Source organism: Miscanthus floridulus, chromosome 3, assembly GCF_019320115.1.
Source record: "Miscanthus floridulus cultivar M001 chromosome 3, ASM1932011v1, whole genome shotgun sequence".
Classification (NCBI taxonomy): Eukaryota; Viridiplantae; Streptophyta; class Magnoliopsida; order Poales; family Poaceae; genus Miscanthus; species Miscanthus floridulus.
This window is the reverse complement of record NC_089582.1, coordinates 133508417-133530854: the sequence shown is the minus strand read 5'-3', so window position 1 is coordinate 133530854 and position 22438 is coordinate 133508417. Positions and strand designations below refer to the sequence as shown.

The 22438-nt window shown below is 42.2% G+C and overlaps 3 protein-coding genes across 6 annotated transcripts; all 3 read right to left on the bottom strand.

Moving 5' to 3' along the window:
* Positions 1–7069: 7069 nt before the first annotated feature.
* On the bottom strand, positions 7070–12336 carry LOC136542497 (SURP and G-patch domain-containing protein 1-like protein). 4 transcript variants are annotated; one of them, XM_066534968.1, is made up of 9 exons: positions 12197–12336; positions 11543–11959; positions 9883–10009; positions 9643–9749; positions 9419–9562; positions 8412–8807; positions 7529–7707; positions 7398–7451; positions 7070–7310 (listed from the first exon to the last, which is right to left on the bottom strand). In XM_066534968.1, exons 2-8 carry the CDS (start codon positions 11910–11912, stop codon positions 7425–7427), a joined length of 1350 nt encoding a protein of 449 aa, XP_066391065.1. In that variant the 5' UTR covers positions 11913–11959; positions 12197–12336; the 3' UTR covers positions 7070–7310; positions 7398–7424. The 4 variants fall into 4 exon arrangements, with proteins under 4 accessions (XP_066391065.1, XP_066391066.1, XP_066391067.1 ...); XM_066534969.1 differs by having other exon boundaries at positions 7070–7307; XM_066534970.1 differs by having other exon boundaries at positions 7070–7451; positions 8412–8591; positions 8676–8807.
* Positions 12337–15248: 2912 nt separating this feature from the next.
* LOC136542496 (small ubiquitin-related modifier 1-like) lies at positions 15249–16417 on the bottom strand. Its single transcript, XM_066534966.1, has one exon. The coding sequence runs from the start codon at positions 15714–15716 to the stop codon at positions 15375–15377; it is 342 nt and encodes a 113-aa protein (XP_066391063.1). The 5' UTR covers positions 15717–16417; the 3' UTR covers positions 15249–15374.
* A 4639-nt stretch (positions 16418–21056) lies between these two features.
* Positions 21057–22118, bottom strand: LOC136544472 (kinesin-like protein KIN-7I). Its single transcript, XM_066536626.1, has 3 exons — positions 21898–22118; positions 21692–21829; positions 21057–21140 (listed from the first exon to the last, which is right to left on the bottom strand). Exons 1-3 carry the CDS (start codon positions 21967–21969, stop codon positions 21057–21059), a joined length of 294 nt encoding a protein of 97 aa, XP_066392723.1. The 5' UTR covers positions 21970–22118.
* Between the last annotated feature and the right edge of the window lie 320 nt (positions 22119–22438).

Sequence of the window (22438 nt, the reverse complement as noted above, 5' to 3'; positions counted from 1 at the left end):
AGACTTTCTTTACCAATTTCCAGTGTTCTATTCCAGGATTGCTCTGAAATCTGCCAAGTAACCCGGTAACAAATGCCAAGTCAGGGCGCGTACATACTTGAGCATATTGCAAGCTTCCGACAGCTGAAGCATATGGAACCACTTTCATTTGATCGATCTCATATTGGTTCCTGGGGCATTAAAAATCCCCATATCTGTCGCCCTTGACTATAGGAGCAGGTGAGTGACTACATTTGTGCATACTAAATTTCTTTAAGATTTTTTCTATGTATGCCTTTTGTGACAGTCCTAATACCCCTTTACTTCTATCTCGGTGAATCTCGATCCCTAGAACGAACGAAGCTTCACCAAGATCTTTCATATCAAACTTTGAGGACAAAAACTTCTTTGTTTCCAGCAGTAGACTGACATCACTACTAGCAAGTAAGATATCATCCACATATAGGACAAGGAAGATAAACTTCCCATTCTTAAACTTTGCATAGACACAATTGTCCTCAACATTATCTTTAAACCCAAAATTCTTTATTGTCTGATCAAACTTCAAGTACCACTGTCTTGAAGCTTGTTTTAATCCATAAATAGATTTCTTTAGGCGGCATCCCAAACGTTCTTTTCCTTCCATGACAAAACCTTTCGGTTGTGCCATGTAAACATTTTCCTCTAAGTCTCCGTTGAGAAATGCCGTCTTTACATCCATCTGATGTAATTCCAAATCGTAATGTGCCACTAATGCCATTATGATTCTGAAAGAATCCTTACATGAGACTGGAGAAAAGGTCTCGTTGTAATCAATCCCTTCTCTTTGTGTAAAGCCTTTTGCCACAAGTCGGGCTTTATATCTCTCTATATTCCCTTGAGAGTCAAGTTTTGTTTTGTAGACCCATTTACAGCCTACTGTTTTGGCTCCTTTAGGAATTATTTCTAAATCCCAAACTTTATTTGCATTCATTGATCTCATCTCATCTTCCATGGCCTCAAGCCACTTTGATGAATGGTCACTTTTCATGGCTTCTTCAAATAAGGTGGGATCATCCTCCATTTGAAATTCTTCAGTGTTGTACACTTCATAATCAGCAGGAATAGCTGATTTTCTAACTCTTTGAGACCTTCTAGGGGCCTCCTCAATTGGCACATTTTCTGTTTGAGGCTGTTGTTGCTCCCCCTCATGTGTGGCAATAGGTTCTATAGGATCCTGAGCCACAGGTTCCTCATCGTCATTCATTGTTGCCACAGGCGGGATAACAACAGGTGCTGGCACCACAGTGTCTTGTACTGTTAGTGCAGCAACAGCAGGTAGTGAGAAAAATGGCTCATGAATGATCGGAGTGGGTGCATACACCCGCTTCTCTTCAAGGTCAATTTCTCGAGCTACCATGCTCCCCCTAATCATTTCATCCTCTAGGAAGACAGCATGTCTCGTTTCCACAAACTTTGTATATCTGTTAGGACAGTAGAAACGAAAACCTTTTGACTTTTCTGGGTAGCCAATGAAATGGCAACTCACTGTTTTGGGATCTAGCTTCCCAATGTTTGGGTTAAAAACTTTGGCCTCAGCAGGGCTCCCCCACACACGCAAGTGGTTAAGTGAGGGTACCCTTCCTGTCCACAACTCATACGGTGTTTTGGGCACCGACTTACTTGGTACTCTATTGAGAATATGAATGGCGGTTTTTAACGCCTCCATCCACAGACTCGTGGGTAAAGTGGAGTAACTTATCATACTACGCACCATATCCATCAAGGTACGGTTACGCCTTTCAGCTACTCCATTCTGCTGAGGTTCGCCCGGTGTTGAATACTAGGCGACTATACCATTCTCCTGTAAGAACCTTGCAAAAGGTCCAGGAACTTGTCCATATGGGGTATGTCGACCGTAGTACTCTCCTCCACGGTCAGACCTGACTATCTTAATCTTTAAATCATGCTGATTTTCAACTTCTGCTTTAAATATTTTGAATTTATCCAACGCTTCTGTTCTTTCTTTAATTGGATAAATATAGCCAAAGCGAGAGTAATCGTCTGTGAATGTTATGAATGAATCATAACCATCCACACTTTTCACAGGAAAAGGACCGCATATGTCTATGTGAATAATCTGTAGAATTCCTGCGCTTCGTTTGGCATCTTTCTTAATTTTCTTTGCACGCTTTCCTTTTATGCAATCTCTACATTGTTCTAAATCTGAGAGCTCTAATGGAGGAAGAATATCATTCTTAACTAGTCTTTCTATTCTCCCCCTCGAAATATGGCCTAAACGACAGTGGCATAATTTCGACAACGCATCGTGAGCTCTCTTTCGTTTTCTGTTTCCATTGTTCGATGAGGATACATTTTCATTCACATCACATACGGAATTCACATTTTCATGAAGTGATAACAAATAAAGCTCATCTTGTCGGAAGGCAAGACCAACACATTTATTATTAAACAACATCTGACATTTGCCATTTTCAAAATGACAATCATAACCATCATGGTCCAACTTTGATACACTAATCAAGTTTCTTTGCAAAGAAGGTACATAAAGAACATCTCTAAGAAAAATTATGAAGCCATCAGCAAGCTCTAGAGGAAGATCGCCAACGGCCTCAACATCTGCTTGTTCTCCATTTGCGACTTTAATGAAACTTTCGCTTCTTTACAAAGTTCTCATCGAACGGAATCCCTGTAATGAATTAGCAACATGAATAGTTGCACCTGAATCAATCCACCAAGTAGATTTTGAAAACTTTACATACAAGGATTCATTTACGAACGTAATAATGTTCTCACCTTTATTCTTCATAATCATCTTTAAGAAATCAGGACAATTCTTTTTATAATGTCCTGTCTTCTTGTAGTGGAGACACTGGTCTTTAGCCACTGGGAATTGCTGGTTCTGAGACTGTTGCATGGGACCTTTTCCAGATGATTTGGAGGAAGAACTGTTATTATAGTTCTTTTTCTTATCTTTTAGGTAGTTGACAGAACCACCTTGTGAAACTTTTATTCTTTCCTCCTCCTGCACACACATGGCTATGAGCTTTTCCAAATCCCATTTTTCAGGTTGTATGTTGTAATTAACAACAAATGTGTCAAATTCTTTGGGCAAAGAAGCAAAAATCAAATGAATAAGAAACTCATCCTTGAGTGCCAAATCCATTGGTTTGAGCTTAGATGCCAGATTGCTCATTCTCAGTATGTGCTCTCTAATGCCACTGCCGCCACCAGAGTACCTTTCTGTGACCAGCTGCTTGATCAGCTGGGTTGCATATGTCTTTGAAGAGCCAGTGAACTGACTCTTTATTCTGTCTAGGTACTCTGTGACCGTGTCACAGTCTGGAATTGAGCCCACAATAGCAGGCTCAATTGTGTTCTTTATCACTGCCAGACACTTCTTATTGGCAGTGACCCATTTCCTATGCTCAAGGTCATAGGACATCTTTACGGGAGCAAAATCCCGCTCTCTGTTCTGCCATGCAGTATCAGTCTCATCTGTTTCCCTCACCGGTGCCTCAGGTTCTTTAGGGCACGGTGTGGTGACAACCCAGTTAACCTCAGCGAGGATAAAGGCCAGGTCTATCTTTTTCTTCCACTCAATATAGTTATCACCTTTTAGAGTGGGGATTTCTTTGATACAACTCATCAAGTTGTATCCTCCTGAAAACATAATTCAAATAGGGTGAGAACAGAAATAACAACAATAATTGCATGCCTTAGTTTAACGTTGGTCAAAATTAAAACATACAATTATTTTCTACACTAATTCTACATCACCGTTGGGCAGAAATAGAATTAATGTATAACAAAAAACATTATAATATTGTCATTAATCAACGTTGGTCAGAATAACAACAACATTATAATCAATTTAAAACATATCCATTTTCAAAATTAAATTCTCCCGTTGGTTCGAATTTAATAATGAAAATTACATCTTTAAATACGCAGCGGAAACTTTAACATTTAATAATCTTTTCCTATTTTCCAGAAGCAAAATTTTGTACAGAAATTATCATAAAAAATCAATTCAAATTGATCAAACTGTCTTCTGGAAAATAAGAAAAACAAAAAATGTGACTTTTCTATTCATTTTACCATTTCGGCCCAGCCAGCACACGCACGGCCCACGGCCTGCCCATGCGCGCGCGCGCGCCAGCGAAATCGGCCCAGCCAGCCGCGGCCCATCCACGCGCTCAGCGCAGCCCCGCGCCCAGCCGTGCGCGCTCTCTCCCCCGCGCCCAGGCCGCAACCTGGGCCTGGGCCGGGATTTCGGCCTTGTGCCCTATCCCGCCTGGGCTGCGGCGCTGGCCCAGTCGCCCGTGGCCGTCCATCTCCATCCGACGGCTGCCCGCGTGTTTCGCCCGAACAAAAAACCGCCCGGCCAGCCCCTCTCCCTGAACCCTAGGTTCATTTCCTCTTTCTCCTCTCCTCTCCCACAGCGACGGTAGCGAAAACCGAAGGGAGCGCGCGGCCACCTCGTCACCGGAGAAGAAGGGAGGACGACACCGGTGCCAAGCCCCTCGCCGGTGCGCGCGCTCGCCCATGGCAGAGCGCGCCGCCGTCGAGCGGCTTTGGACCGCTGTCCTGAGCCACGGCCAAGCCGGGCCTCTGTCCGCTCGCCAACCATGGCGGCGGTGATCACCGCCCGCACGGTGGTGGCTTTCCGCGCGACGGCGGTGTCGGGAGGACCGGGTAGGTTCCCCTCTCCATCTTTTTCCTTCCCCAAAACCCGATCTAGGGTTAGGGTTTCATTTCTAGGGTTAGGGTTCTTTCTCATTCGATCCGAGATCGGGATCCTTTTCATCCTTTTCCGGTTTCTTTTATCCCGATTTTGCACGATTTCCCGATTAGGGTTAGGGATTAGGATTGGGGACGAAACTATTTTCTTCTCCCCCCCCCCCCCCGATTTAAAATCGGTTTATTTCTTTTCTGAGTCAGTCACCGAGCGGTCGCCGGATCCTGACGCGGTTCTTTTGATTCTCAGTCAGTCCCCTTCCTTGGTTAGGGTTAGGGTGTCGAGACCATGTCTCATTCTGTTCTTACTTTTCCCGTACCCAGATCTACCGCTAGAAAAAAAATGGCTCTGGTACCATTGTTGAAATTCTTTGGATCGACTAGGGTAGATCTAGACGGATTAACTCATAGATCCATGAAACACATGCACATTTAGACCTAGAACACTACACCGAGAGGGAGATAGGGGAGAGAGGACTGGTGATGAACCTGAGCCTCCAGATGATGTCGCGGTTGTGCCAGCCATCGCGGGTTCGGTGATGGAGGCAGCACACGGGCAGCGACGGGTGGAGTAGAGGTTGCACGGACGTCGATGCAGTGCGGTCGGGCGTAGCAGTGGCGACGGCGAGGATCAGTGGAGCTTCCCGTCGCTGGCTGCGCGCCCTCTCGAGATCGGTCTAGGGTTTTGTCGGTGGGTTTGCGGCTCACGGCGAACCTCGTACCTCGAGCCGCCGGCCCCCCCACCTCTTTATATAGCGCAGTGCGACGGGGGCCCACCAACCATGTAGGGTTGGGCGCCCCCGATCAGGGCGCGTGACCAAGGCCCAATAGGCCATTGGGCTTATTGGTTGAGAGATCAATCTAACATAAACAGGACGCGATTATAAGCCAGCTAATGCTGTTTTGTTGTGAGAGAAAAACACTGTATCATGACTTAAATGAATAGGGTGTCCAGATCATTCAACCAAACAGGACGCCTTTTCTCTCTCTCTCGAAAACCGCCGACCGAGGACCCAGCGGATCATCGCACGATTGTTAACGCCGCAATTTGGTGGCGGGGGATGAATGGATGGATGGTACAGGTCGCGTACAAAAAGATAGCTCCGTTCCGTTTGGTGGCTGCGATGACTGGATGACCATGCAGGAAGGAGGGGCAGGGCAAGCGCAATCAGTGAGGAGAGATTCCTTGCTGCGATGTTGTTTAAGCAGGAGCAGGATCAGACAGCACTCAGCAGAGGCCACGCCGTCGCCCCCGGTCGGCACTCTGGACGGGGTTGGCAACCAGTGCCATACTGCCAGTGTGTGTACGCTCGCGTGGATCTCTCCCTTGTTTTGTTCCGGCCTGCGTGCTCCTGTAGCTCTATGTCCGCGCCGCGGCGTTGCTTCGCTTTCAGCCTTTCAGGCAGGTGCACGTGAACCCAAAGCAAAGAACGGAGAGCGAGCGCGGCAGACTTTGGATACAAATATCTTCATATTTATACGTGTAAAGCTTTTCAACTTAGGGAGTGTTCGGCTCTCATTATAAGTCGGCTTATAAGTTATGGTACAATATTTTTTCTCTCCCAATAAATCAACCATACAAATCAGCACAAACGGCTTTACGAGCAGAAGAACATAGCCTTAGGTTAAAAGTTTTGGTCCACGCTAGTTGAGAAGTTTATGGGACGCGCGTATTATGCTAGGCCAACCTGGACCGGCCTGCCATCCGAATTTTGTTTTATTGCCACTAAATATATGGTATAATAACAGTAATCTACACTCGACCAACATATTGAGGCTTGAGGACACGTTTGGATGCACAAACGACTCGCACAAAAACTAGGGCAACAAAAACTAAGGCAACAGAACAAGACATCCAGACACATTTTGTCTTCCATTTCTTGGTGGGCGAAATCCACACACTTTATTTTTCCTTCGGATTCTTGCTGGGCGAGGTGAGGGTCACTAATAATAGAACAAAAAGCACAGCCTATGGCTCGTTTCTGAGCTGATAAGCCCGACTGACGCTGATTTATTGTGAAAGAAAAACACTATTGACTGAGTGATAAACCCTAGCTTAAACCGAAGCAAACAGGCTGTTCGTGGCTATGTCCCTTCAAGTAAGGCCGTGTTTGGTACGGCTCCAAACAACTCAAACTCTTTGCTACAGTACATGAAGCTGGAGCTGGTAAAACCAAAAATAGTGACTTTCCCAGTTCCTAGTTCATTTTAAGAGAAAGAAAAACAGTTCATTGTTAAAATGCAGAGCCAGAGACGTCCGGACCTCTACCGTCGGGACCTAAGAGCTTCAAATACTCCAGGTTCCGCGTACCAACACTCATGCTTCCTTTCTAGAATAGAACCCCTCCCCACACAAATTTTGTACCTTATGATAAGATATTGGGGCGGAGTAAATCCTGAATGATCAGACAAAATATACTGATCCAAGAAAGCAATATATCACTGTTTGAAACATGATACACGTTTCAACACAACATTTAAAGCCACAAAGATCAACACTACACAGAACAAATCTTCGTAGAACCCCCAGAAGCCTCACATCTGTGGCATTCCAAGAAATATGCTGAATAACGAACTTCTTGACTTTTCTGCTGATGAACAAAAACTTTCAATGCTGTTAGTGATATCCCCAAACTGTTAGTTCTGTGAGCAAAAATGCAGCAAAATCAGTGCCTTACATCTCCCCTCAGATGAACTCCCCTGTATCAGTAGTATGATTTCCTTGGATTGTTCTGCAGATATAGCAGAAGTATTAGGCAAACAGAAAGAGCAGGGAACTCCTGGAAGCAGGCAGTGGCAGCCAATATACCAGAGGGTTCGGCCTATAGCGGTATCCAAGCATCATTCGCTTCTTGTATTGCTCGTAGATGTCATCTTCAGAGGTGACCTCACCAGGCTGGACCGCGCCAACACCAAGATGATCCTTCTTCACATCTCCAGCCATAATGGGATCTGCACGGCCTCTTCTCTCGCTACCAAGACCCTCACCTGCAGAGTAAACTATATGTAACACCTGGAAGTGGAATGGTGCATAACTGCAAATATCTCTAACTCCCTTGACTACAGGCCCAACAAACAACTCCCACCAGTGTTAGGATGTTGAGAATCAATGCATGCAACATAATGCTAAGGAAAAAGAATCTATCATAGATAGTTCTTATCTGGAGTTTGGGATTGAAGGCTTTGTTCACAGCAAACTATCACATTATTGAAGGTTTGCTTGATGAACATGACTAAAACACAGAGAGAGATGGATACAGGCTAGACACCAACAAATAAAAGCAACGATGATCAGGGTCCAGATGGGTGTTGTACTGTTGTCATAAACTTAAACATCAATCAGTCATTAAAAAAAGGGCGTACCCAATGCAGAGAGCTCCCGCTCTGTGCGGGGTTTGGGGAAGGGTGTTAGTGGCAAGCCTTACCCTCGCCTGTGCAATGCGAGAAGACCGCGACTCAAACCCAGGACCTTCCGGTCACAGGCGGTAAGACTACCGCTTGCACCAGACCCGCCCTCAGCCTCACAAATACCGTGGACTTTTAAATTTGATCTACCATTCAAGTGGTTATAGTTTTGTTTTAAAGTCAATTTAATGATATAAAGCAATTTATTTTTGAAAAGAAAAATGTGACAAGGTTTTACAGAGAATTACTGTAATGGTAACTATGTCATTAAGTACTCAGGGACTAACCTTCCCTCCAACCCATCTTAGATAGAAGTTTGTGCCCGATATTGTCTGCCTGAATCTTAGCCTTCTCGGCGGCTTCTTTGGTAGCCTTTTGTGCTGCAGCATCATTACAGCGTGCCATGAACTTTTCAAGTTCTTCTTGAGGAATGAAGTCACCCATGTGGTGTCCCTTCTTAGGAGGACCTGCAAAACAAGAATTAGTAGTGCTGGAATAAACATTGAAGTTTCTACATTCTTTCAACAAGGAGAATAATGTTGCAGAGGTACCTTGAAGAGAAGGAGGTGGTGGCATTTCATCTTTCGACTGCCTTGGTGGCCGCTTCCGTTCTTCCTGTGCAGCCTTCTTTGCATAGAATTCCATCAATGCTACAGGATCTGACGGTGGAGTCATATGATCACCTGCAACAAGATTAGCTACCATTGAGCACATATACTAACAATCAGACAGTCCAAGTTGGAAGAAGATGGTTTTTACTTTTGAAGCAAACTATAGATCAGGGAGATGACAAGCATAGGGTCTTGGTGTTTCACAACAGAAACCCTACAACATATCTATTGCATGCATTAAGCCAAAAGAATGAAACAGAACATTCACAACATCAGAAATAAGAAGATACTTATAGGCAATACAAGTGCAAGACACAGATGACTTGCAAACTATAAATAGTAACCAGGTGAACACAGTCCAGTAACATAGAGAAAGTACTCCCTCTGTTTTTGTACATGTCGTATTAGTTTTGCCCTAATAAGTCAAACATTTCTATCTTTGACCATCAATTTTAAAAAAATTGTGAGGTTAACAACAAAAGATTTATGTTTTTAGATCACTATGAGAAACACTTTCATAATATATGTTCACATGTTCTGACACTACATGGATTTTTTGAAATTGATGGTCAAAGTTAGGAATGTTTGACTTAGGACAGACCTAATACGACATGTAAAAAAAATGGAGGGATTAGCTAAATAACATATGAAAAAGACAAGGAAACAATGTATGCAAATTTTACCGTAACTAGAAGAGCTTCCTTGGGAAGAACTACCCTCATATGCACCATACAAAGCTGATGCAGGTGTCTGATAGTTAGACTTCTGTTCAAATGAGCTTCTATGTGTACCACCTGGTGCCTTGAAGCTTGCAATGCCAGAGTTAGCTGCATTAACAAGAGCATACAGCATCAAGACTTGTACAGAAGTTAATTATAGAAAACAACAAAGAAATTGTGCCACGAACCACTTTTTGATGCTTCAGCCTCCTGTGACTGAGCAAGAGCCTTTTCCTCTTCAGCAAGCTGATACTCATAATATTTGTAGTCTGGACAGTGTTTGTCAAATAGAAACCTGCAAATGACCCATGATTTATATACCAATAATTCTTAAAGTCAGAGATTGAAAGTAAAATCGAACTTATTGAGAAAAACCACAACAAAAAAAACAGATAGAGTTGGTAAGAAAAAAAGTAGCTTGTTCGTACTTGAATGGTGTATCTCCAGGATTCCTCTGCCGTGTGATATTCTCAAACTGTCTCCCATTTTTGGCAACAAAGCTTGCCAATTTGTCAGCGACCTGTCTCACTGTCATATCATTTGGTGGGGGTGGGGCTGCATGTCACTTAAAGAACTGATTAATATCAAGCGAATGACAAGGCAATGCAAATTACTGCAGTAGAGCCTCCAACTCTCTCAATCACATCCTTCCCAGCAATGTCAATTTAGTTAATCTATAAGCTGCAGTCATAAGAAAAAGACAAAACCTTCACGACTTTCTGCTGACAATAGCGACTGATAATGTATGCAGATGCTGAGGAAGATGTTTTTTTTGTAAACCTAAGAATGTATGCATCATACAAAAAAGGAGAGTTTACAACACCTTGGTGCAACAGCAATCAATTTCCATGGCTATTTCTAATCTAAAAAATAAAACGTTGTTGGTCAATTCCACCACCACTAGCATTGCAATTTGTAGCTATCAAGATTCATTTTTATCACTTGTATAAATGCATGAATTCAATATTATTATGGAATGTTTAGATGATACAAAATTTCAAGACCATAGTTTTGAATACATGGGAAATAATAACATTGATTGTGAAAAACACCATATTTTAAAATATATAAAAAAAGTGGCGTATTTGGTGGTTTTCGGTTAGTAATTTTCGTTTAAGATCAACTATACATTATACTATATAATCTAGCCACCACAGGAATCCTAAATAAAGATAGATACATAGATACTACTAGCTTTGATACATAGCAACAGTTTATATAAGGAAGATCGAAAGAGCCTAAGGTAAGCCTGTGAACAATCCAGAATGAATGTACACAATACAACTTTGTACATTAGGAATGTGTTTACTAATAGTAGTGCACGAAATTTGACAGGCCAACGCCGCATAACTCGCATTGGTGAGAAAGTAAATGTGAGGCGTGCTTTGTTTTTTTAAAAATAAAAAGAAGTGTTGAATGGGTTTTTCTTCAAGAACTCCAAATAACATGGTACTTGGAATCCTAAAGTTTGTAAAACTAAATTGCTGTATCCAAACACCTAGAAGCTTTAAATCCTATGGTATATTTTAGAAACCATACAAAACCCAAATATTACCGACATCCAAACAGCCCTTTAGTTTCAATAAAAGTATAATGCGGTACTGGGTTCTAGTTAAATCAGTATGTATAAGAAAATGAAATGCAAACTATATAGATATTACTTAGTTTCACTATCAAATTTTATCGCAGTACTGCCAGGACAACACCATCAAATGGATGGAATAGAGAACTCTACATGGAAACTGATAGTACAATCATCTGCACCAGGGTAATACTTTAGGAATGGAAATCCGAATACAGAACTCATTTCAATAGTAAAAACCTAAGGTATGTCACATGCTGAAATGGTTTGCATCAAATTCAATGAGATTATCTAAATCCGCAACTGAATTGAAGGCAAAAAAAAAAAACACTACTTGCATGGAAAGCTAAAAGATAATATATCACTGATGTTCTAGCTCGGTTACTGAATTAAAAGTCTGATAACATGTTTGCACCTAATCATTTGATGGAAACTACAACCCAAAACATCATCACTAAACGAGTTAATAGTAAAACAGCAAGAAATGGATAAATATAAATGATTACCAACAGCCCCGGCCGGGGCAGCTGCCACAGGAGCATCAGCTTGCACAGATTTCTGGCGCTTGGCGGGCTCCTCCCTCTCCACATCCGCGGCATCCTCGTCCTCATCATCGGCTGAGAAGACAGGTGCAACCGCGACTTTGGCCTTCTTGAGGCTAAAGGCCAGCTTACCAGCCGAGGCTACCGGACCAGCCTTCTTCAGCTGGAATGGCCTCTTGTTCGCCGCAAGAGCAAACCCCTGCTTTGGGTTCGCATGCTTGGGAGCCGATGAGGCAGCGGCAGCAGCGGCCTTCTCCTTCTCCTGCGCCTCCTGCTGCATCTGCTTGAACCTCGCCATGAAGGAGCCGTCGTTGGTGAAGAGCCCCTTATCCATGGCTCGGCGCAGATGCTTCCGCGGCTCTTGCTTGCGACCTCAAACAGCTACAATTCTTTCAACATCCAATCAACACACCACCGTCGTCGCACAAAAATTCAACAACGCTTGCTCAACACTAGAGCACAACTCCTCCAGAATAATAAACTCGAATGTTGCAAAAACAAAGACGGTACGAAACTCCGCCGCGGAAATTTGCAGGGGGGGGGGAGACCCGGATCGGTGCGCGAGGGCTCGAATCGCGGGATCAGATCGAATGCGTGGCGGATGGAGCAGTAATTTACCTGATGCGGCCGAGGGAGGATCGGAAGGGGAACCCTAGACAGAGAGGGGGAAAAGTATCGTGCGGGGTGGGGATCGATCGGGGAAGGAGAGAGAATATGACGGCGGCAGGATACCGATTCGCCTTCCGCGTCACCGCGCGCGCAGCTGCGTGTTCCTGCAGAACCGGGCCCGCCGGGTTTACGGGTTCTGTGGCCTTCTGGGGTCTCTGGCGGGCGGTATACTTTCTCTATTTGATTCGAAACTATGGCACGTCCAAAACCAAATTCTCAAAAAATAGCCATCACATTAAATCTTGCAATACATGCATGGAGCATTAAATATAGATGAAAAAAACTAATTGCACAGTTTAGTTAAAAATCACGAGACGAACGTTTTAAGTCTAATTAGTCTATGATTGAACACTAATTACCAAATAAAAACGAAAGTGCTACAGTAGTTAAATTCCTAAATTTCCTTCAACTAAACACAGCCTAGTAATATAGTATATAGTTCGGCGTAAGTTGTTTTAGCTTCAGGCCTGGTTTAGCTTCAGGCGGGTTTAGTTCCAAAAATTTTCACCCCAAACTATCACATCGAATCTTGCGGTACATGCATGGAGTATTAAATATAGACAAAAAAAACTAATTACACAGTTTGGTTGAAAATCGCGAGACGAATGTTTTAAGACTAATTAGTCCATGATTAGCCATAAGTGTTACAGTAACTAACATGCGCTAATGCCGGATTAATTAGGCTTAATAAATTCGTCTCGCAGTTTTCAGACGAGCTATGTAATTAGTTTTTTATTAGTATCCGAAAACCCTTTCCGACATCCCCCGAAACATCCGACGTGACATCCAAAAATTTTCATTTTGCGAACTAAACGCAGCCTCATTCTACATCAAAATTTCTACCTTTAATCAAGTTTAAAGAAAAATATACAAACATCTATAACCACCCTGTTCGCTTGATCGTATCAACCATGATACAATGTTTTCTTTCACAACAAAACAACATTAGCCGGCTTATAAGCCACAGAAACGATCAATCGAACAGGATGAACGACCTCAAACAAGATTCATTACATATACCATGAAATATTTTTGATAGACTTTAACTAACCAAAAATGATTTGGTTTTAAAAATAAAACTCTACTTTACTCAAGAAATACTAATATAAAATATATCTCCTTTTAGTAGAAATGGGAATACTTGTGTATCTCTTTTATAGAAAAACTATAAGAACGGTTACAGTTATGAGGGAGGAACTCAGGGCCTGTTTGGATTGTAGGATTTTTGCAGGATTTTTGGAGGGTGCCGTTCCTAAGGAAAGGAAGTACGTGGGTGCGTTTGGAACAAGGGAAATTCGTCACTAATTCACAAAAAAAAATTATGACGAACGACGCTTTTGCCGCGACAAAAGTAGTTCGTTACCTACGTGCACCTGTCTACTAGTGGATCCCATCCGCATGACATGTCGACCGTTCAAAGCAGGATCATAATATATACCTCATTGTATATAGTACATATTTTATTTATAGTAGAAAATCACAAATGGAATATGGCCACTAATTGTTATTCCCTGTGTCTCAAAATAATAATTTTGTAAGGTTTAAAATTTATACCAAAATAAATTATATTTTTCTACACAAACATGGAACATTGTCTCCTAATATGGAAGCTAATTACGGGTGCATGCCAACGATAACTGCCGAATACCATAGATATCCTTCTAAATGAAAGGAGGTGATGGTATATGCGTCTTTTGCTTGTGTCCTTAACCTGTCTAAAAATCTGTATAAATTTATTTATTCTGGGATGGAGGGAATATATATCATATTTGTCAACTACTTCAGAATTAACATAATAATAATTTTATAAAAGCATTCTTATTTCTGCAACTAATTGTACTTCTCGCTATAAAAAATAAGTTCAACACAAAACGAACAAAGGATCCACGTTATTGAGGATTCCATGGTTTAATCAAAATGCAACGCGGAAATAAACTCGCTGCAGTTCAGGTACAAAATAAAGCAGACAATCGAGAAACATGGATTGAGTGCAAAAATGAAAAAAAAAAAATGGTCATGCACGTGAGCACGTCTGACATATCGAGAGACATGGACTGAGTGCAAAAATGATCTTGCGGATTATTCCTTGTAGTGGATACAGCTATATATAGGATGCACTTGATTCTTTGTGTTGGGGATAACCAAAGGGGCCGTCTTCTACTGGTAAGGACTAGCATTCTAGGCTTTGAAATGCGATGACAAAATCTATAGCAGCAGTATGCCAGTATCCCTCACATCTTTGCCCGTTTTTTTCTGGGCGTGTGAGGGATTTCGGGAACAACATCGAATCCATCCCCGTCCTCCATCTCAAGGTCCGCCGGAGTCTGCTTACCATCATGCTTCCCGGTACGAGAGTCAACGAAGTGCGACTCGCCGGCGGCGGGCACCATGGCGTAGTAGAAGTCCATCACGTCGCGCACCGCGTCGGTCCTCCGCATGACCGCATGGTGCGGGTGAAGCGGTGGCCCTTGAGGTCCTGCAGCGTGACGGCGATGAACGCGCTCGGCTTCATCGCCAGGAAGAAGTGGACCCGGTCCCCGTCCTCCATCTCGTAGTCCGCCGGCGTCCGGCCGCCCTCCACCCGCTTGCCGCGGAACAGGAAGGCACCCTCGCCGCGCGGGACCGTGGGCACCATGGCGTAGTAGAAGTCCGTCAGGTCCTTGAGCCTGTCGCTCCTCCGCATCGTGCGAGTGATCGTGCGCCCTTCCTCGTCCTCGACGACGGGGGTCACGAACAATGGCTTACACGGTGGCGCCATGTGCATTGTTCGATCCTGCTGTCGTCGTCTCCGGACGTTGTTGCTTCTGCCGCCGCCACCGCCACCGCCGCTAGGTTTTGCAGCCGGCGTGCGCTGATTACGGTTCCTATTTATAGTAAGGTCTGGCCGTCATGCGCGGCTCGGTTTTACGAAGATTCGGCGTGCAACCAGTTTTTTCTTTCTTTTCTTTTGAGTAGCCGGGGTGCAAGTGCAACCAGATACCCACGAACGTGTCAAGCATCCTTAGCCTCGTAGTATTTCAGATGCCCGATAACATTAGACGTAAGTTTGTAACACCCGTACTTGAACTGAACAGACACATGAATTATTATTAGGAAATTAAAGCGGACCGCCCCATCGATCAGACGATCAGCCAGACATCAGATCCTCGAAGAAGTCGATCTTGTCCCCGTTCACCATGCCGAGGTCCTCCGGCGTGCTCTCACCTTTCAGCCGCTTGCCATCGAACACGAAGCGCCCCGCGCCGCGCGTGGCGGCACCGGCAGAGCACACCACGTCGTCGTAGTAGTCCATGAGGCCCTGCAGCTTGTCGGTCCTCCGCATGGTGCGCTTGACGACGCGCCGCTGCGTGTCCTGCACCTTGAGGGTCACCAGCATCACGGGCTTCACGACGATCACTCTGCCGTCTCCATCTACCAACTTGAGGAATCGCGCCACCCGCTCCTCCTTCCGGCAAGGGGACACCACCATGCCTGCAGCCTGCTGATCGATCGACTTTCTCGATTGATCGGTTGTGTTTTCTCACTAGAGACGACTGCGCCTTGCAGTCGCTATCGTGAAGTAGCGTCGTGTCAGGAATGTGCTTATATAGGTTCTCACTGCCCTCCCATGTACTCCTTCCTAGGATTAGTGGGGTAACGAAGCGACTCCGGCGGCCCGTTTCCAGCAAGTGGAAGCGATTCGACGCGAGAAGAAGATAGTGCAGTCATGAATTCTTGCGCACTCGCTATACAGTCTTGTAGTAAATGTAAATCTTGCGTTTGCAACGGTTCATGAATGGCATCAGTGTTTTGCCTGAATGGCATGGCACTCGAACCGATCGAGCCGGGTTCGCCCTTGCCTATGCATGGCACCAAGAACAACGTTTTGCCTGCGTTTCTGGATCTCACCGCAGAGAATTCAACACAGTTAGCACTAACACGCATGCGAAGCTTGCTCAAACGAAGGAGTTCACAAAACAATGTCTCAGCTAAAATAATAATATTTTAACTGCATGAGACAAAATAGCGCAGCTTAAATTAAAAGTGTGTTAAGTTAAATAATATACTCCATCGCTTCCAAAATTATTTCTGTCACCATTCAAAATTTTATAGTTTTTCATCAAGCTTATATTTTTCTCGAATACACACAAGTGTACGTATCATTGTATTAAGAAGAGAAGAGTTTATAATATAAGAAAGCGACCGTTGATCGCGCGATCCATAGGGGCTACATCTTGAAAATAAACAACTGTTGTTGCGCCATCGACAGAACACGACTACCTCCCGGCTAAATCACCGAGGCCGCTGGCGCCAGCATCAACTGTACTAACAGAAACAGTGACTTTGCCGTGTACCACATGCACTCAGCAAAGACCAAAAAACACCCAGCAAAGGCTTTGTCGAGTGTAACACTCGGCAAACAGCACACGTCATCTACAGTGTCGGCAAATAGCTATTTGCCGAGCATTTTTTTTATCGCGCACTCGGTAAATAATTTGCCGAGTGTCAAATTTGACACTCGGCAAAAAAAAAAGTGGTTTGCCGAGTGTTTTTCAAAATACACTCGGCAAAGGATTATCGTTTGCCGAGTGTTTTGGGGAATTACACTCGACAAACCTATTTTCCAAAGAAAAAAAATTAATTTTTTTCTCAGCATATCATTATTGTTTGCCGAGTGTTTTTGAAAATTACACTCGGCAAACCTATTTTCCAAAGAAAAAAAATATTTTTTTCTCAGCATATTTATATGGTATAGGTAGGCTATTGCATCTCTGAAGAGGCAGTGACACACGGAGTACTAAAGAACTAATTATTACCAATGAATGGGTGTCATGAAAAAAAGAGTAGAAGAAATTCCCAAGTAATTGAGACTACAATTACCAATTAATTAGAAATTGAGACATGATGTCAACAATTGAATTGAGAAATGAGAGGCTTTGGAGAAAAGAACATCCCGGTAAATGATAGATTAAGGATACATCGGCTTATTTAACAAACAAAAGGGAAACAGAAAGCACCATTTATTTTGGGTGCAGTCTCTATTTGCAGACCATAAAGTAGAACACCATGCACTTTGCTATGTACCTGAGATTCCTATGAAGCAAAAGAAAAAGATTACCACAAACATTGCAAAAAGATGGTTAAGACATTTATATATACATATGGGATCAACATAATCAGGTAGCATGGTAGAACTATTTTAATACCTCTATTCCATAGCTATTTTATCTGCACCGTGAAAACAATCGTTCTATTCTGAAATTTGTCCCATAAGTTAAATAACCTGTGCTGATTCTATGAACCAAGTATAGAAATAAAATAATGAATGTCACAGTACAGTATGAAGCAACTATATGAGGAAAGGGTTAGCATTTACTGCAATGTCTCGTGTGACCAAATAATCTTGATGTGTTGACCTATCGTCCTATCATGGCCCTGCAAATTTAGGCAAATTAACCCTTTCAGTCTGTACATGCAGATTAATTGAACTAAACTTTTTAGTCGGTGATTGAAGGGCATAACAGAGCAAAGGGATAGCATTTACAGCAATGCCTTGTGTGACCACTTTTGTTCGCACCTAGTAAGATCTGAACTGAATCAGGAGTAACATTTTTGAAACTGTGGACTTAAATGGATAGCTAGGTAAAAACTACATAAGCAAGAGAGGAGCATGGAGAAGGTTTTACATGAATATATCACAGTCCCATGCTCACAGTTGCCATTTATGGAGGTGTCCAGGACATGAGACTCAAACGAAATAGACTACAATGAATTTCAAAGAACAAAAATGAATTAATGATCAAATAAGTAACTAATTCATATTGAAAGCAAATGTGAGTTTAAACATTGTGCTGGGGATGATAGCTTACAAACCCAATGGCACAACATTGCAGTTGCAGCTTCACAAACTAGCAGAACAGAGATAATTGTGCTACATTATTACAAAGATATTTGTCCCAACTTTCAGGCCATGGCATGTAAAATTAAAATTCAAAATAATGGGATAGATACCAACTAACAGATGGCTATACAAGACTGAATGGCATACTGAAAGCAGATAATGACCTCAATATAGTAACATTCACACAAACACGGAGCATCCAAGAGACTTGGTATTTACTACCATATAATATGATTTGGATAATAATAGACTATAAAACATAAATAATGATTCTCAGTGTGGTCTTCATAGCTAGCAGCAGTGATTTTGCTAAAACAATAATATGTGGTTTTGAAAAATGATTTTTTATGGTTAAAAATAGTTTGGACACAATATGCGTATCCAACAAAAGAAGCAAATTTTGGTTGAGAGATCCAAGACAAAATAGTACCTAACTAAAAGTTCAATATACACAATTTACCAAGGCATGACAAATTGATAATGACACTAACAGGATCTAAAAAAATTAACAAATCCAGAATTGATAATCCACAATTTGCAGTTAATTAAGCATATAGTGAAAGAAAGGACCTTCTAGTTGAGCAGCCCCATTGCTAGCTGAGGATCCTTTACAGAAAGGGCATCTGATGTACAGTCACATGAAAATTAGTAGTGGTGAAAAAAATTACAAATACAAAATCAAGGTAGGAAAATTAATATAGAAAAATCATAATTAACCCTGAGATCCTCCAAATCGCTGTGACCTCCTCCTTGGATCCTGTCAAAGTCACACAATATTCCTGTGAGATTAAATTATGTGAGAAAATTACAGATCGACCGTTGCCTATCCCATGCGGCCATGTGTTGTGTTGCCGTGTGGGGTGGGAAGCAACAAGAGATCCGAGGAGACTTGCGACTCCTAATGGCCTAACGCAAATCAAGAGAGAGGTTAGGGTTTGGGGGAATAGCAAAGAGGAGGCCAAAAGAGAATCGGGTGCTAGGAACTCACTTGGCGTGGCGCGATGGCGGAGCTACGGAGGTGGCTGGCGCCTGGCGGCGGTCCTCGGCTCGGCCGCTTGGCCCTTCGGCGCGGTAGCGCCCAGTCGCCCTATTAGGCATCGGCCAAGAATAAGAGCCACGGACGAGGGGGACGCTAGAGAGGAGGGGGCGGACGCGGGCCTGGGGGCCGGCCGGGCCGGGCGGCGGCGGCTAGGGGCAGGGGGCGCCGGCGGCGGGCGGGGGTGGGTGTGCCTGTGTGCGTGTGTGGCGCGGGTGGGTGTGTGCGTGTGTGGCTATGTGCGGCCGGATGCGGGGTATATGAGTGGGGGTTTGCCGAGTGTCCCAGATCTAACACTCGGTAAACCCCTTTTTGCCAAGTGCCAGACTAGGGGCACTCGGCAAATCTAGTATTTTTTTTCATTTTCTTTCTTTTCCTTCTTTTTCATAACGTATTTTTCTAAATTTGTTCCGATGTACTTTAAAAATACCTTGTCAAATTCACTCAATAATATATATTTGATTTTTCTATGAATATTATTTCATTATTTCATGCAGTTATAGCTCAAATTCAATTTATATCAATTAAAATTCTATAATTGCACTTAATAAATTAAAATTATCAAACGGATCTAAAAAATTACCAAAATTTCACATAAAACAATCTATGTTCTCTATTGCCTATACAAAAAGTTTTGAAGTCAAACCCCAATTCGACCATCACTTTGACTCCAAATCTTACCGAATCTTTCTCAACGCTATAATTCTTCTTTTAAGATGTTTCGGTTTATAAACATCGTACGTGACAAAACGTACAAAACCTTATCAATTTTTTACCACAACCTCCATGTATGATATCATCACATCATGACGAATCTCATGATTTTCAAACTTCATTTGTTTTTTTAGAATTTAAAAACCATTCGGCCACACATTCGTGGTCGTGTTTCCTGAACGAGATGTTCGGAATTTCTTTTCATTTCCAAGGTAAGGCCTCACACTGGACTTAATAACATGACTATCATTTTTCTACTCATTTTATTCTATTATTTGAATCACTTGCAGTTCAAATTTGACTTAAATCAAAAAATTTCTTGAAATACAATAAATTAATTAAATATAGCAAACAGATCAAAAAATGTACCAAATTTTAACATGGAGTACCACATGTTGTATGTGTAGATTAGAAAAAGTTTGAAGGTCAGAAGAGAAAAAAAATCTTATTTCTTTGGCGAGTGCAAAAAAAAAACACTCGGCAAACCCCCTTCTTTGCCGAGTGTTTTTTTGGCACTCGGCAAATCACCTTCTTTGCCGAGTGTTTTTTTTATACTCGGCAAACCCACTTCTTTACCGAGTGTTTTTTTGGCACTCGGCAAACCCCCTTTTTTGCCGAGTACAATTATTTTGCCGAGTGTTTTTCGAACAGCACTCGACAAAGAGCTTATTTGCCGAGTGTTCAAACACTACTGGAATCTCGCATTTTTCTGTGTGTGCGAAAACACACAGAAAAATGTGAATACCGTCAGAAAAATATTTTTCTGACGGTGTACCCTCAGAAAAATACCCACAGAAATATAATGACAGAAAAATCAAATTTTTCTGTGGGTTCACCGTCAGAAATAATTTTTCTGTGGGTGTTACACGCACAGAAAAATTACGTTCGCCCAGATTAAAACTAATTTTTCTGTGTGTTAATCCACACAGAAAAAAGAAATAAACACACAGAAAAACACATGTTTTTTTCTGTCGGTCTAAGTGAACTCACAGAAAAATTGATTTCGCCCAGATTAAAAAAAATATTTCTATATAGCCAGCCTCACAGGAAAAAGGAGTTAAGCACAAAAAAAAATTATTTTAAAACAGTAGCAACAGCATATTAAAATATATATTTTTCATACAGTAATTTCTGTACATGACCAAGGTTTCATTCAAATAATACACAAATCAGTAATTCTACAACAATGCATGTAATGTTGTCGTAAGCTTCCGGGCTGCAGCCTCAGGGCTATCCTCGTCCTTCACAAATGCAACAGCATGCTGGAACAACCATATGCACCAATCAGCACAAACAAGGAAAGAAACAGTGAGTGAAGCTTCTGCTGACTCTTAGTTTTGTTATATGCGCACAAGAAAAAATTGTGTCAAGGAAAACATCAATGCATGTCTACACGACTAGAGAAAGTACTGTGATCCACACATCCATGATTTTTTCTTTTCTAAAATACAAACACATGCCAGGAGCTTATGCCAGGTATGCATGCATTTTCGTGAGCATTTAATGGTTGAATAAGCAATAACCAGTGGAGGCACTACTATCAATTTGTCCCTAGATCAGTAAATCTTTTTCACGTAAGCTTACTAATCAGTTTCAAGAAAACTTTCTAGCTAGCAAAATCCAATATGAATGTCATTGATCGCTGATAACTTCAGGCTTCATTTTTTTACAATAATTTTGCAAGCGAACATACTCCCAATCCAAGCTAAAGATAAATTGGATGTGTTCAAACTAAAGCATTAATATTTATCAGCGAACATACTCCCAATGCGTACATTAGGGGAACTAAAACATGCAACCCTATCAAAGGTACCTTTATCAAATCTTCTGAAAGTTTGTGGTTCTCATCAAGGCAGATGTTCAATCTATGATTAGCTTCTAGGTATTCTTTCTCCTTTGCTGTCCAAATTGATCTTTCAGATTCCATGTCCAAAAGGGCATCAGTAAGTTGCTGCATTCATTTTAGAAAATGAAATTATTTCACATAACATATAAATGGATAAAAGTATAGAGTTTTACCATTCCCAAATCGTCCTTTTCAGCAATTGAAGTGACTAGGGCTTCTTGTAAAGAAGAAATTTCCGCATCCATATCAAAAGCATAACAGGGATATTACTCAAAAGAAATAACGCAGATACGTGTACCAAATTTGGTATATGGCATACTAACCTCATTTGGCACCACATCCCAGAGCCCATCACTAGCCAAAATAAGAAACTCCACATCACCATCTATTTCTAGATCCTGACAAGAAATTTCCAAGTAAGTACAGTGCCTTGTGATTAAGTGCATTAATGTCGTCAACCAAGTAAGATGTAATTGAATTTCAACCAAGTAGACATAAACTGTAATAACTTTGGCAGAAAGATACACCCGCATTAAACCAAGTACCCAACGAGCCCAGCAATTGTTATGATCAATTTGACTTACCAGACCATTAGAGAGCAGTATGTCAAAAGCACAAGAACTACATATATTTCACCTGGAGCAAAATAACAAGAGCAAAAGAACTCGAGAAATGGCTCAGATTTACCCATTAGAGATCAGTATGTCAAAAGCC

Bases quoted from the DNA above. Each gene is read 5' to 3' on its own strand.
- LOC136542496 (XM_066534966.1), bottom strand. From the start codon at position 15,716: ATGGTGGTGTCCCCTTGCCGGAAGGAGGAGCGGGTGGCGCGATTCCTC.
- LOC136544472 (XM_066536626.1), bottom strand. From the start codon at position 21,969: ATGGATGCGGAAATTTCTTCTTTACAAGAAGCCCTAGTCACTTCAATT. The intron at 21,830-21,897 runs GTAAAACTCTAT...AAATGAATGCAG, and splicing joins AAAAGGACGATTTGGGAATG to CAACTTACTGATGCCCTTTT. The intron at 21,141-21,691 runs GTACCTTTGATA...TGGTTGTTCCAG, and splicing joins TTTCAGAAGATTTGATAAAG to CATGCTGTTGCATTTGTGAA.
- LOC136542497 (XM_066534967.1), bottom strand. From the start codon at position 11,912: ATGGATAAGGGGCTCTTCACCAACGACGGCTCCTTCATGGCGAGGTTC. The intron at 8,808-9,418 runs GTAAAATTTGCA...ATCTTGTTGCAG, and splicing joins AGGAAGCTCTTCTAGTTACG to GTGATCATATGACTCCACCG. The intron at 7,708-8,411 runs GTTAGTCCCTGA...TTTACTCTGCAG, and splicing joins TAAGATGGGTTGGAGGGAAG to GTGAGGGTCTTGGTAGCGAG.